Source organism: Amborella trichopoda, chromosome 2, assembly GCF_054954075.1.
Source record: "Amborella trichopoda isolate Santa Cruz 75 chromosome 2, AtrichopodaSantaCruz75HAP2 v2.0, whole genome shotgun sequence".
NCBI lineage: Eukaryota > Viridiplantae > Streptophyta > Magnoliopsida > Amborellales > Amborellaceae > Amborella > Amborella trichopoda.
In genome coordinates, this window is record NC_142337.1 from 8,108,917 (window position 1) to 8,124,656 (window position 15,740).

The 15,740-nt window shown below is 37.2% G+C and overlaps 2 protein-coding genes across 21 annotated transcripts; both read right to left on the bottom strand.

Moving 5' to 3' along the window:
- Positions 1-626: 626 nt before the first annotated feature.
- On the bottom strand, positions 627-12,042 carry POLH (Y-family DNA polymerase H). 20 transcript variants are annotated; one of them, XR_016049024.1, is made up of 12 exons: positions 11,903-12,042; positions 9,803-9,923; positions 9,577-9,688; positions 9,021-9,188; positions 8,549-8,713; positions 8,009-8,112; positions 7,767-7,886; positions 4,634-4,757; positions 3,876-3,989; positions 3,273-3,531; positions 2,172-2,280; positions 627-1,406 (listed from the first exon to the last, which is right to left on the bottom strand). XR_016049024.1 is itself a non-coding variant. In XM_006853426.4 (12 exons), the coding sequence occupies exons 1-12, from the start codon at positions 11,976-11,978 to the stop codon at positions 1,105-1,107; spliced, it is 1,734 nt and encodes a 577-aa protein (XP_006853488.2). In that variant the 5' UTR covers positions 11,979-12,042; the 3' UTR covers positions 627-1,104. The 20 variants fall into 20 exon arrangements, 6 of the variants coding, with proteins under 6 accessions (XP_006853488.2, XP_020528411.2, XP_088713928.1 ...); XR_016049025.1 differs by having other exon boundaries at positions 627-1,417; XR_016049030.1 differs by having other exon boundaries at positions 3,273-3,491; positions 8,005-8,112.
- Positions 12,043-15,033: 2,991 nt separating this feature from the next.
- Positions 15,034-15,483, bottom strand: LOC18443235 (uncharacterized). The gene has a single exon (XM_006853427.4). It carries the CDS (start codon positions 15,481-15,483, stop codon positions 15,034-15,036), a length of 450 nt encoding a protein of 149 aa, XP_006853489.3.
- Positions 15,484-15,740: the final 257 nt, after the last annotated feature.

Sequence of the window (15,740 nt, forward strand, 5' to 3'; positions counted from 1 at the left end):
TTTATGAAATAAGTATTTTAGGAGAAAATTTGTTTATTTTTCTCGGCTCAAAAAAAAAAAAGTATTTTAGGAGAATTTTAGCATGGGACAGAATTAAGTAATTGTGATATTTTAAAGGTGAGAATTTAAAAACTTCCTATATCTTAATATCAGTTTAGGAGAGCATATTAGTATTTTAGGAGAATTTTAGCACGGGACAGAATTAAGTAATTGTGATATTTTAAAGGTGAGAATTTAAAAACTTCCTACATCTTAATATCAGTTGAGAGAGTATATTCTTTCAATGTTATCCATCTTTCAGGTCCTAAAATAGATCTAGAGAAGTGGATTGAATAGATTGGTTACATCAAATTAGAAACTTCAGAGTTCAGAGTTGAGAGAGAGAGAGAGGGAGAAGATGCCATTTTTACCCTGAACTCCTCTTTCACAGTCATCTGCCTTACGTTATCTCCAGAAATAAGAGTGCCCTTTGTGCCCCAGCTTTAACTGTGGCCTAATATATATAGAATACAAGCAAGGCAATAGCAGCCAACATCATAGGGATGCATCTAAGAGAGAATAAAATGAAGCATGAAAATTCACATGACCAATAGTGTATCATCATCCAATGAAGCATGAAAACTATAGATGGAAAAGAGCATCCACTTCACATTCCTGATAAAAATTCACATGAAAAATGGTGTACCATCATCCAATGGAGCATGAAAAACGATATATGAAAGAAGCATCCACTTTCCATTCCCGATGCCAGAGAGTGGAGGCTAGTCATAGCAGGACACCTCCGGGCATTCAACGAGGTACATCCTCATCTCTATAATTTATCTTCTTCTTCTCCCCTCCCACCTTTTTCTTTTCTTCCCCTTTTTCTTAATGAGTAGAAAACCGACACTATCCCAGTCTGATACAAACTAGGTTCATTCCAGTCATCTATCACCATAAATTGGTGTGCTCCGCTTTTGAGCATCAGATAGTACCCTCGAATAAACTAAGGGATTGCAACCCAGCAATCATGGTATATCTACCTTCTCGGACTACACACTATGTGGGACATTCGCATGAGCGTGATCATGTAGAGTTAGACATCTGAGCTCAACCCTCCTATTACTATTTCTTGATGGGAGTAAAGTACCGAGCAATTCCCGATCCTGTACCAGCCTTTTTAGCACGCTTTTGTGGCTGAAGATTGCGTCGAACTTCTTCTTGGATTTCCAAGGGCAGCTCTTTGAGCACAGATGAATCTATCTCATCATACTTGTATACCCAACCACCACTGGATGAAGGCTGGTGCAAACCACCCGTGTCTTTGTCTCCTGAATGGATAGTCTCCTCATTTGATGAACTTGGTTGTCCCAGTTCTTGATCCATATCCAACGTGTGATCCATATCCAACGTGGCGGCCTCACATCCTGTATAATGACTGTTTAGATTAAAACATGGAGTTCAGGAACATGATCGATTTCCTAAATCTGCAGCTCGCAAGCATGGTGCTATCTTAAGAAAGCCCAATCTTTCTCACTCAAAAAAAAAAAAAAAAGCATCGAAGAGGGAAAGTACACGGAAAGTACACCCATACGACAATGTTGTATGGCATAACATACACCATGGGGAAATCTACTATTTTTGCCCCATGAATGGTGGATAATAACTGTAGTTTTTGGTAACAAGACGTTCATCTGGGTATGATTAATCTTCACCACATGTCATCAGGACAGGCCAGGCCGTGGATGTCCCATTGGTGTATGATAATACCCTGTACCACTCTTGTATAGTAAAATTTTCCCAAAGAAAAAGATCCATCTCTTGTTTAAATTTTTGGCAGGCAAGCAGGGTAAGACAAAAAGGCACAAGAGGTCAGCCCTCTTAGAATTTCAGAGACACTTAGGAGAGGTCTCAGAATATAGGGCACCAGGTCTGTTAATATGCCCCAACGTCACGTTTTCTTTTCTTTTTTTTACTTGTTTTTTTTTTGACATTTATACTCAACTTAGATGGGAAAGCACACTAAAGTCTGATGGACTTCGGAAAAAATAAAGTTCAATATTCATCAAAATCTAAGGGACTAATGAATAGCAATGGAGAGTGGGACCAAGCAGAAAATAACCCTAATGGATTATGTTTTTCCATGATCCAATGGAGACTATAACTATTCTAAAATTACAGAAAAAGTATACCTGAAGGAGTTGAGAATGAAATACTTTCTTGGATATTCCTGTCACACTCCAGACTTGATGAAGAAGGTGGATTGGAGGTAGAAAAGAACTTCGTTATTGAGGTTACACCCTGTCATGGTAGCCTCTCGTCACATCACACGCTATTGACATGAGAACCAACCATCCATTCCATCCAAAATGCACTAAAATTTATCAAGTACAAACATTAAAGAGTAGAAATATTGCACCCTTTCAAAGTTTTAGGTAAGGGTTGGGTTTAGGTGAGTCCACCCACGCAAAATCCATCCTACAGATGGATTTTGAATCCAAAAAAATACAGCTCTATCAACCAGACCACCACTATCATAAATCTAAGAACAAATAAATAAATGAGCCATAAAAAGGTCTACTCTGTTTTTTTTTGTTTTTTTGGATTCATGTCAATTCTTCAAAAATCATCAAATCTTTACTGTTTTTGGAGCTCCAAATTCATGGATCTGAAGCAGAAATGGATTTACAGTGATTGTGATGTATTTCAGGCCGTAAATCCCTTGAAAACCATGGGGAATTCGAGTCGGCTGACTAAATAAATACTTTTCCGTCAGTCAAGTAGTAATCTTTTATTTTGAATGTTTACAGCAGAAATAGACTAGGAAACATATAACCGAAACCAAACTTTATTATCCTCCCATCTTTATTTTCGTATATATCATGCTCTTGTCGGTTTTCCAGTATATCTATAATAATTAAAATATATTCTTCGACATGAAACCTTTTGTACTCTAGGATCCGAAAGTAGCATCGAGAATCCAATATCGTTTTCCAAATATGGAAGGACCACCATTACTCATAAAACAACCGAACAAGTAGATAGATAAGCATGCAACTAGACTATTGGATATGGTCCCCCAAACTATATCCGCTGTCCATTCCCACCTGATGGATGGTTAGAATAGACAATACCCACGTGAAACGTTCTTGCCGGTGCCACCTATCTAATCACCAACATCTATCAATGGTCATAGACAGTGGTTGTAGCCTTGGAGTACCATGGTCCATTGGACTATGGAATACTTTCCCTGTGAAGTATGAACAGCCATGGCCCAATTGGTTCATACTTACTTGTGGTGTGGCCAGTATATTAGTTGCAGCCACAGAGAGACCTATTATTCTCCAATTGTTCCCTCCGGCAACAGCTTGCTTGTCGGTTCCATAAATGCCCATATATTCACGTAATGCAGACTCGAAAAGTTTACGAGCATCTTCATGCAATTTCGCTGACCCATACCTTAAGGGGCAGGACTTGGAAGGAAATTTCTTCTGAGATTCTGAATCATCTACCTGGGATTACCAAAGGGTAGACCCCCGAGTATTAAAGAAGCTGAACTCAGAACATTTCAAAAAGGTTAGTATATTATAGTCCACTTGATTATGGAATCACAACCCATTGTGGTAATGACCATCCAATGAAGCAATGGAGAGTGATGGAGAAAGATTAGTATCCCACAGGACAGGATATGACCAGAATAGTGGGTCCCACTCTCTTTCCAACCTTGTCCAATGCTCAACATGGTAATGGATGATGATGACCCAAATGAAGAAATAATTTTCCATATGCCACCATATGCCTATAGCATACTTTTTCTCTCAAATATTTGAAAAGCATAAAACAAACCCATCTTAGAGAACCAAATAGATCATGAATAATTTAGATTTACTAAGAACCTTGTAGGCTCTAGCATGAAGAGTCAGTGTTTGGGCAACCCGCTTATTTTGCTTTAGGTCAGACTCAACACGATCACTCAATTCTTCACATAGCGCACCAAGCCAGTGTTCAACCTACATAAGGTGATCAGTCATTAAAGAAAATATCTCAACATATATTAGTATCTAAAATATGATTACAAAAACCCACAAGTTGTGGGTCTAGGCAGCCTACATACCGAGTGCTCAGACCTGTACAATCAAAAAACCATATAAAGGAAAGCGTTATTTGACCAATTGAATTAATAGCAAATACCCAACCAAAAATGTAACCTAATAGAATTGATATGAATAGTAGGGGCTGGAAATGGGTTGGATTAACCAGTTGCCCCTGGTCCGGGACTAGACATGGGCAATGGGGCCGACAGGTCAGGTTTGGGTTTGCTTAATTTGGACCTGACATGTGTGAGGTCCAGATCCTGTCCAGCTTCAACCATATCAGGTTGGGTCTGAGTTTGGGTCAACCAGACCCAGTATATCATAACATTTTAATAGTTTTTTTGGTCTCAACCTGGTCTTGGACCCGATTAACCCCAGTCTGACTCCCACTTGAACCCTGTTGGATCAGGTTGGGTTGGGGTCGACTAGGACCCAACTGGACCTATTACATCCCTACAAATAGATTTGTTGCTAATTACAAAGATCTTCATAGAAGTACTTAAACACAAGGAGGGCCTGCTGGTTTTCAAAAGGAAAAGTGAATAAGTGAAAATTCTTACAGATTCAATTGTTCTCAAGGCCCGAGGGCCAGGAAATGTTTTCCCACAGCCTTGACTTTTAGGAAGAATGCGACCTTTAACTTCTTCCCCGCTCATTCCTCTTGCAACATTCCACAGCCATGTACTGGCATGACAATTGAATGAATGAGAAAACGACGTGGTACATAAAATTCCTTTTCAGTCAGCTGTAGCTCCTAATATTCCATATACGCATTAAAATAGACAGCTCCTAATGCAATGGCTCTTCTCAAAGAAATACATAGCAAACTAGATGAATCACAAGCCCCTGGAATCAAATATACTAAAAATGAAAGATTTCTAACTGCAAACTAACAAAAAAACAGTTTCCTTGGTCGCAAGCCCAACAAGTATGATGATAAGCACATAGGAATGGAAAAAAGCCCTATGGTTTTGGTCTGACATAGACAGCCTTAAGTGTGAATCCGTATGGCATAAATCGAATGCACTCAAATAACTGTTTAAAGATTATTTCAACGGAATAACATAGGTCGGAAAGGATGCTAGTTGAAGCAATCATAACATGATTTTTCCTTCAAACTTAAAAATCAGTGAACTAAAATGATCTCCTACTTCAAGCTACTATTGACAACAATGGTCATGGAATCATTATCACAAGAACTGCGAGAGGAAATCACTTCCACAAAGATTAAATATGAAACAGTAGTGAGAAGTATCAAAAAACAAACCTAGAACACAGGAATGATACAATTCCATAATCATCAGACAGTTCACTCCGGAACATTTCTTCTCATAGAATACAATATGATTTTACAGTTTTCAACATCGATGAAACAAAGCACAAATAAGCTGAAATCTAGTAAAATAATTTATAAGAGAAGGATAAGATGGGGGGGGGGGGGGGGGGGGGGCAGGGGGCGCGTTGAAGCTTTCCCAAAGAATTATAGCTGGAAAATCCATTATAAAAGTTTGGGTTTCCTCAATGGGAGTGGATTCCAGACATACAGAAATTTATTTTTTTCAGGCTTATCAAAAACTAAATAGAGTCTTGATTAATTTGCAATTTCAAGACACTACCACTAGTTTTTTACCTAGTCATATGGGGTGGCAGATAAAAAGCAAAAAATCAATGCTGAGACTTGTTAGAATCTCAAAAAAAAAAAACCCAACCATGACTGATTCGGAGTTTCTTCCCATGAGGGTCTAGCTCCAAAACCATGTTTGACAATCAAATAGAGGGATCAAATGGGAACTGCTTTTCATGACTCTCTCCCACACACATGCATCTGTTAGTTTTTCCATTCCCTTGCAAGAAAATTTTGGCAGAGTCTCCCATCGTCTGAAGTCAATTTCCGCTAATATTTTCAGAATAATCTTCAATCCAGTTGAAGTCCAAGGGTCTAGGTTTGGATACAAGAGTAACAGGGAAAGAGATACAAAATTACATTCAACAAAAATATATAAATCATGCAAGTGACCAGGAGACACGAGATGATCTTGCTTTATTGAAGTGTTGAACACCCCCCACTTGTAGAAGTTACCGAGATACAATTGGTCCCAGCAAGCACACTCCCAAGATACAACCAGCCCAACCTAAAGGAGCTGAGTAACAATTTTGAAGTTCTTCTAACATCACAGCTATTGCCTGACTTTTGCAGTCAAATGAGTGTATATTTTGATAAACTTCAATCTTACACAAATTTTGTCGAGAACCGTTGCTGTTAGAAGTTTCCAACATTGAAATTGCGGAGACACAAGAGATTAAGATCAGGAGAAAGAAAATAAAGTCTGATAAAAAAGATTCAAAGGGAGGTCAACCAAAGTATATATACATGTATAAAATAAATTATTTTGAAAGAAGGTGAAGAAGCCAAGGCGCTTGTGGCGTATGTATCAGGTTGTGTTTGCACAAATTTTAGGACCACAAAAATTTATGGTCCTCATGGACCATGTATTTAAAAAATAAAAAACTTTGTGTGCAGTCTCCATGAGCAATCCACGAGCAAACTCAAGTTCGCCGTGTACATCCTCATTTGTCACTTGCGAGCGAACAATCTTAGGGCACTTGTGGCCTTCCCATGTTGTGAAGCAGATGCCACGTGTCCCATCTTGATCAGTATAAAAGTTTTTTAAACATGTGATTTTAGGCGGGATGGTGGTTATCACGTGGGGGTTAGCCACCCACACATGGCCATTCATGGCTTCCTATTTCTTTGGAGGATGCCAAGTACACCTTTTTGTTTTGAATAAAATAATTTATTTATATATGTATATACACCGTTGCCCTCCCTTTGAATCTCTTCTAAGAATCTGGCTTTATTTTCTCTCTCTCTCTCTGATTTTAATTTCTTGTACCTACACAGTTTCAATGTCAGAAACTTCAAAACGCAACGGTTTAGCCAAAATTAGTGTGAATCGAACTCGATCAAAATCTCTACCAATTTAACTGCAAAAATCAGGGGCATCATGTACGTGCACACATGATATCCCTATGCATTCCTAATTATAAGGTTTGCAAAAGCAGCCCCTTGACACCCAATTGGGATAAATAAAGACCAAATAAAGTATAACCCCAGATTCAATTATAATATTATATGAAGTCACATGGAGGTAAAGATGACTAGAACATCCTCTGTAGAATGTATGTGCAAAAGTAAACCTTAAATACTTGACTAATGCTCGTCAAACATGTGAAGAACATTAGCTACCTCCTATACGTCAGAAGGTAAAAGCCATAGGCATCCATAAGCCAGAAATTAAGTGGAAAGAAAGATAACGGGAAATTATACAAACTTGTTCCCAATCTATGAAAATTCATTCAACATTCTAACAGATTTCGATCACAATTTTGTTCAAAAAGTAGAATCCCCACTGCACATTACATTACCCTAGTATAAAACTGCTCAGTGAGTGTACAAGATATTGATAAGGTTAGGCTGATTAAACAGTATGATGAAGGAAATCAGAGGATGTAATCATCCAAGCAGAAAAAATTTAGTCAATGGGTTGTCATACTGACCACAACCCATAGCATTTTCTCTTTTTCTGGGATCTCTTTTGAAATATGAAACAGCCAACTTTTAAGTCTTTTAACTTACAACCACAAGTATCAGATGGAATTTCTTATAACTCAAATTCTGAAGTCGTAACAAACCCTGTATTTACTCCATAATGGTTTTGCAGCTTCTCTTCAGAAAACTGCAACAAATCACCAACATTATGCACACCGAGATCACTTTCTAAGGATGCCCCAAGTTTGCCCCCAAGTTGCTTCCTGAAAGACATAAACTCACATAAAGTTTTCACCATTGATCAGACATTTGTTTGTATAAAACCAATCCACAAAAGAAAAGTCAGATAGGGCTTCATAAGGAGGTCTCTGTCCGACTCACTGACATTTTCTTCACAGGCAGGGAAGCTAACAATTCATTTATGGAAGCAGAGGGTACAACAGTCTGCTGAGCAGGTTTATGCATGCCACTTGCAAGTTTTGCCAGCATCTGCATAATTTAGGAACAAATTGGTGAGTCATGCAAAAAAACCTATCATTGAAAAGCTCCAAAAGAAGCAAACTTGATCTGAATACAAAAGAAGTTGTATTGCTATATGAAAAGAGATAGAACTAGAAGCCTAAAATTATGATCAAGTTTAATTCCATAACCCTCCATAATAGATATTTTGCAGATAAAATCAGGCCCATGCCAGTTAATAAATTACTCACCAAAAGAGTTCAGACTCCTCAAAGTAGAGCATAAATAATGAAGGAAAGCACAAAAATGCACTCACGCAATCTGTACAATTCGTATTTCCAATGAACTATGGAAACCACAGTACGTTACTTCATTAGGTCATCATTGGAAAGTTAATCAACCTAATGGGTTATTCTTTCACATAGTTCATTCAATTATACTAAGCTTCACCATAATGAAAAAGCACCTTATTGTGAGCAATGCCTGCAGAGCATGTAAATTCAGTCGCCGTTAAGACTTCCTTTCGAAGCTTGGCTACAATGATGGCCCCACAAGCAAGTAATTTATCATGGTTATCAGCATCATTCCTGCAGAGCCACTCTTTCACCATTTGTTTCTGATCTCGATCATCCTGGAGCAAAGAAAAAAATACTCAATTTCAACCGCATTCATCACAAATAAGAAAGACCCATTTATCTATCAACGAGTGCAAGAAGGATGATCTCTGAGAGAAAAGCAATCTATTATTACAATCACATAATAGTGTCACCAAAAAGCTCAAGGAGAAGTATACTTGATTGAATGGTACATCCCACAAACTCCATCAGACAATTCTAACCATTAAATTGAAAAGACTCAAATAACCAATGGAAGATTCATGGAAACAAGAACTAAGACAAAGAAATAACCTATATATAAATGAAATGACAGTTTCATGCCTTGTTAACGCCTAAAATATGAGATTTGAGGACCTCCTCATCAACTGATTCTAGAACCTCCGGAGGATTTTCCAATAGCATAGATGTTGCTACATCTGTAATGTCCAGATAAACTTCATCTATGGATGCCCGTTCACAGCGCCCCTTCCTTGCAAGAACAGCCACCACCTGTAAAATTGAAATGAGGCTTAAAGTACAAATGATGATTTAAGAACAAAACTAAGTCGGGGAAAGTATACTGATCCAATGGCATGCAGAAAACCATAGTCCACAAAGGGCCATCACCATCCCATAAAATGATGTACACTGATGGAGAGATTAGACCGCCCTTAATAGAGCAGAATGGCATACTAGGATTTGTGTAGCCTACTGCAATTTGTTGGGAACAATTTTGAAGATGATGATGATGATGGAGAGATTAGGGTCCATGACATATCTTCCACTCTCTCTCTCCATCTGCATCCATTACTTGGAGGGTAATGACCCCAATGCACTTAATTCTTGAAACCACAGGACTCTGATTTCTGATGGGGCATATCAAATGAAGTCCACAAACCTCAGAACCAGCATCACGGTATAAAGTTAGATCAGACTTATCCCTGGCAACTGGAACTTGAATCAGCTGAATATCAGGACATACTTTCTTGGCCTCATCTCCTCTCATTGAACTAAAAAGCAATAATTACATCAGATCCAATGCACAAAAACAATATTAAAAATAAAAATAAAAACTCCTTTTTCTTTTCTTCCATAAATAGGCACTATAGGGGTGTTTTACTGACCGCTTCACACCAAAGGCACGCGCTTCATAGCCAACAGCGATTAGGGCCCCACCTTTCCACGAGTTATACTGAATGACAGCAGCAGGCTTACCCCTTAATTCTGGTTGTTTTCTTTGTTCCACTGCAAGGACCAAGGTGCTTAAAAAAATAGCTAGCTACAAAATGAATTAATTAATAAACTGATGTACACAAATTATACAAAAATTAGCTCTAAATCTCAACATGATAAAAAAAAGTAGGGCTTCATAGACAACAGCAATTAAACTCCTGCATTTCTACGAGTTACACTGCACACAGCAGCAGGTTCAGCCCTTAATTCTGACTGTTTAATTTGTTCCGCTGCAAGGACCAGGGTGCTTAAAAAATGCAAGCTCAACAATAAATTACTTATTACAAACTAATGCATACAAAAGACCCTAAAATCTAAACTTGATCAAAAACTAGAATCATAAGAATAAAGAGAAACAGGCAGCATGCATTTCCTCAATTCTATAACGAGAATAAATGGCTCTTTTATAAAACTATTGCAGTAAAAATTCACTCCAAAGGCCTCAACAAAGGCCAATTCTAACAACAACAATTCAACCAAATTAGCACCTGTTATGCATACTCACTTCTGTCATAGCAATTGCAACTAAATTTCCTCATTTGAAACCTTGGGGGTAATTACCTCCAATTTTGTAGTTCCTGAGACTGCTGTAATAGCTTAGCCATTTGAAAACACTACTTGTGGAGCCTATTTGTAAAATAGATTACAAAAATCAGATCACAATTTTACATTAACATGGTTTACATACTTAACCCAATTTAGTTTTCTGTCAATTTAGTCTTTTGTTTTAAGAAGCTTCGTAAATTTCTTGACTTAAAGGAAAAACGTCTCCTTTAGGTGAGAAAGTCCCAGTACGACTACACTAAATCCAACTTCTAATTGCTTGTGTTCTTCATATACATGAATGTGATGTGTTATGTGTTGGCCCACTATTTTACGGCAAATTCCATATGGCATTTTAAGTACACCTTATTTTTTTCCAATTCAACCACAGTTGAAGTAAACCATTTTGCTCAAGGATACAGAAATTCTTTTGTGCAGTAAAACCTTTAATCCAAAACTGCCATAATGGATGGCAGCAATAGACAAAGCCCTCATAGTCTGAGGGATTGATGGAGAGGAAAGAAGGAGACATCCATGGATGATGGACCGATGTCTAACCAATCTATAATGGATTTGATAATTGTTATTCGTGACTTATTACTGTGATAATTGTCATTCATGACTTATTACTGTTTCCTTATAGTTTTAGACAGTGTTGAAGCCCACTTTGCCAAGTAATTTGGCCTCGGCTTATGGCCAAGGTGAGTTCTAGGGGCCAAATCGCCCCCGTTAAAAATTTGTTAAAATGTTCATGATTGATTTAGAGATATATTTTAATATGACTTATATGGTTTTTATGATGATTTCGGAACTTTTATTATGGCATGTTCCAAACTTTCACTTATTTATTTCTTATTTTACATTTATTTTGAATTTTTATGCTTTTTTTTGTCCTGTAAAGGACTTGACAGAGTTCGAGGCCTTAGCCAAGTTTGAAAACATTGGTTTTAATTCAATTGTTTTTCAATTTTCATAAGTAGGAATGCATAGGTTTTAGAATAGATGCTGTTTATCAAACTCTAGAAAACTAGAGCAATTAAAATATGTAAGTGTTCTCCCCAAACAATACAAAACATATATGGCATTAGATTTCTGATTTTTCATCATTGTTCTTTTTTTACTTATCAAAACACTTTTTTCTTTTTCTCAAATTCAGTTCAAGTTTCTGGGTTCTCTATCTTTTCCTAATCCTTTCTGTCACATAGGATTATTTTCAATTGAAAAAATTCATTACGAACAAGTCATAGTGGGTATAATCTTTCCCAAATCTACTGTAAATTGAATCAATGGCATCAATCTGGAACAAGTTTGCAAATTAATAAGCAACCAGTCCCATTTCATTCGTAGAAACAAGCAACTAGTCCAAATTCCATTCATAGAAACAACTATCCCATGTTAAAGAAAAACCCAAAAACCTTGCAATTAAAGCAGGGGATAAATCGAGAGACCTTGGACGTAGAAGCAATCCATGTCGATGTGAGCAATGACACGAGCATCTTGAGGCTCTGGATGAGCAACTGGCATCTCTGCTTCTCCCAACTCCTCTCTCTCTCTACTTTATCAGGGATTTCAAACTCTCTCTCTACTTTATCAGGGATTTTTCTCTCTCTCTCTCTCTACTTTATCATGGATTTCAACCGATCACGCCTGTCCCGCGCTTGAACCTTGGCCCCGTTTAATAAAAGGGCGACAGAGAGGGAAACTGTATAATGCACAGGCAGTGTGTGGTACATATGGTGCAGCACGGTTCATCACCGTCTATTCCTAATAGCATGCCGTGGATAACAGCAGCCTAGTGAATGTGCACATTAGATTACGCTCAATTTCTACCGCTCGTCATGGACAACGGATGATCCTATGATTCAATCTGCTCTTTGTAGTATTTTTTTTTTTCTAGGGTACAAGTGAGTTTGTATAAGGTGTCAACCTTATAATGGGCGCCTACAAAAATCAACTCGAAAATGTTGTTTTGATGGTAGAAGACCTTATAATTAATCATCTTGACCTATATATATATATATATATATATATATATATGAACGAAAAAGAATTTTAAATCTTAAAAATAATTCATTTTGTAACTCATTATTTAGACCGCCTATTCTTAAAAATTAATCATTTATAGATCTGCTTGAACTTGGGTCGATAACCCAATAAAATGGAGAGATTGAAGTAAATGTGGGCGAAATGGAATTATACAACTAGAACTTTATATAATTGCTGCATACCAATGAAGTTGAATGGCAAATTCTATAAAACAGTTATGACACCAACTTTACTCTATGAGACAAAATGTTGGGTTAACAAAAGACAATATACTCAGAGAATGAGCATAGCGGAGATGAGGATGTTGAGATCGATGAGTGGCAATTTAAAATGAATTCATTTAGAAAAATTTAAGTGTGGCGCCATAATAGACAATGGACTTAGGTGGGTTGGCTATGTATGGCGCAAACTTAATACAACACTTGTTAAGAGGTGCAAGTTAGTTCAAGTGAAAAGCTAAAAAAGAGCGAGGGGATATGCCTAAAAAGACATGGCTAGAAGTAGTGAGAAAAGATATAAAGGCTGATGACCTCATTGAAGGTATGATTTTTAATAAAACATAAAGACATACCTTTAATAGAACATAATGACATACCAAGATTCATGTAACCGACCTACGAAAAAAAACTATGATAATAATGATGAGTTCTACTTGATGTATATCATTTTTTATGCTTTAAATTACATAATTAGATGTAAAATAGAATTTCATATTATCAACTGCATCTTTAGCACGAGTTAGAAGTGAAATTTAGACAGCAATCCAAAGTCATTATTACTACACACAATCCAAAGTGAGGAAGCTACGCACATCGGTGTGCATAGTATAGGCGCATCTACACCGTCTGATATGGCAGCAGTTGGTGGAGATTTTCTTGAGGGACAGCACGGTAATTAAGAGGAACAGTTCGATTGAAGCAGTTTGAGCCTCCAATATACCAGGTCGGGAAATATATGCTATGATCCATATGACCATAAAAAATCTATGATAATGTGTCATCATCTCCACTCAATATAGGGAGAGTGTGACCAAATTGGTAGGTACACTCTCTAGAGGTCCATCTAGTAATTGAACGGTGATGAAACTTGTAATGGCATTAATGTGCGGATGAAGTTTATATAAGGCCAAGGTTTTATTAAACCAAAATAAAGCCTCACCTCAAGTCCTCTTTTGGAAACCACTATCGGCAATGGAAATATCCATGATGGCTCTAAAATCAAATTTCAAATCAGACAATGAAATTTGAAACTCAAAAAATGATATTGATATTGTGAATCTATGAACACTTATTTTTAAGGTGAAATGGATGACCTACATAATTTGTTACAACATACACAATTTTATAAGTTAAATCTATTTTTTTTTACAACTATAATGTTCAAGCCAAGATGATCGATGTAAAAATTTTTCAGTGCTTAAATTGTAATTTTCGATGAGTCATGAGATGAGAATTTTCGATGAGTCATGAGATGAGGTTTACTTATTTCGATAGGGTTGCAGCCCTATCAAACCATTATCCTTTATGTATAGGTCATGAGCTCATGCATTGTTAACCCTCCCTGTATTCGAAGTTTTAGGAAAAGCTATCATATATTAACATAGATTCATTATTCATGGAAAGTTTTGATAAAATTGTACATTGACTGCTTACTTAATACAACCCACATCCTTTATTTGGGTATGAGACAAGTTAAAGGGAAAGTTTTAAAGTCCTCACCTTTCTTAGATTATGAGTGTACTATAATAGATGAGCAATTTAATATTCTACTTATTAACAACTATTCCAACTCAAAATAATGTACCATTTAGGAAAATTGTTTAGTGCGGTCCAGAAAATGTAAAACACTCCTCTTAAAGATGGATACAAGTAGGTTTTCCATCTAAAAACAATCGAGAACAATCCAAATGTTTTTTTGCTAAAACTATTATTTTTAGTTTTAAGATTTATTTATTTTTTCATATTCATGATCTCCATGTTTGATTACATGTCCTTAAAAATTAATTCTTAAAATTCATCTCAAATATAGATTTATTAAGAGGCCCGCTTTTCTACATAGGCGGGCTTGGCCGCATACAAACAGGCTCGAACTCTGTATGGCTATCTTGAAATTAAACTAGAAGGTATGAATAAAGTTTTAAATTGTTCATCTCCGATGAAAAATGGATACATTTGTGTAAGTTTTAACATTGACATGGATAGAATTTAGGAATGGGCCCTCGCTCTCTCTCTCTCCCCGAGAACTCAACCATAATCTCTTTCTCTCTAAAGATGCACCATCTTACAGCGTAAGGAGATTGCTCATTAAATCAGGCGGAAATCAAATGTATTTTTTTGATGGACCAAATCAACCTGAAATTTCATTGGCCTGAACGAAATTCAAAACAATTCATAGAATAAAACCCCAATTTAAATAAACACCTATAAACCCTAAAAACTCTAAACCAAAAACCTCGTTCATAGAGGAAAAATACATAAACGAACTAAAAATCAGAAGGCCAAAAAAAAAAAAAAACGCTAAAAATGGGAATCTATCAAGAACCAGAGTTATTTGGCAAGTGCAGACGCAGAGAAGATCCATACTGTTTCTTGAAACACTTGGAAGCAGCCCTCAAAGCCCTAGACCACCCCTTTGTGACTCGATTAACAGGAGCTGGAGAGCTCAGACTTGCCTTCTTCTTCCTCTTCTCTTTCTTCACTTTCCTAAACTTTTCCATAAGATTCTGAGCAGATCCTTCTGGGGCCAAAAGCCTTTTGGTTTTACCGAGATTAGGTTTTTCGGACAAGAGCAGAGAAATATCAGGTGGAAGCAGAGGATTCTCAGAAAAAGGGCCTCCGCTGAAAGGATGAGGAGGGAGGGGAGACCAAATGCCACTCTGCTGGTAATCGAAATCGTAAGCAGAGGCGTCCGGAAATTTGGAGAGGAGTTTCATGGAGGTCGCCTGGTCCAAGTAATGGATGGTTATGGTCCTTTCAATGATCATCTTCTCTAATTCACAGAGGAAACCAGAAATGGCGTTCAATATAGAGAGAGAGAGAGAGTGGAAAGCCGCAGTGGCGTTCGATTTTGGCTTTCTAGAGAGAGAAAGAGAGTGGACAGCAGAAGTGGAGTTCAATGTTCGACTTCTAGAGAGAGAGTCGTTGAAAATTAAGAGAGAGAGTAGAGAGATATGGGCCTGGGAAAGTGACCGTTGGGAATGTGGCGACACATTTAAATTGGACAATAGTTGCAGTATCTTGG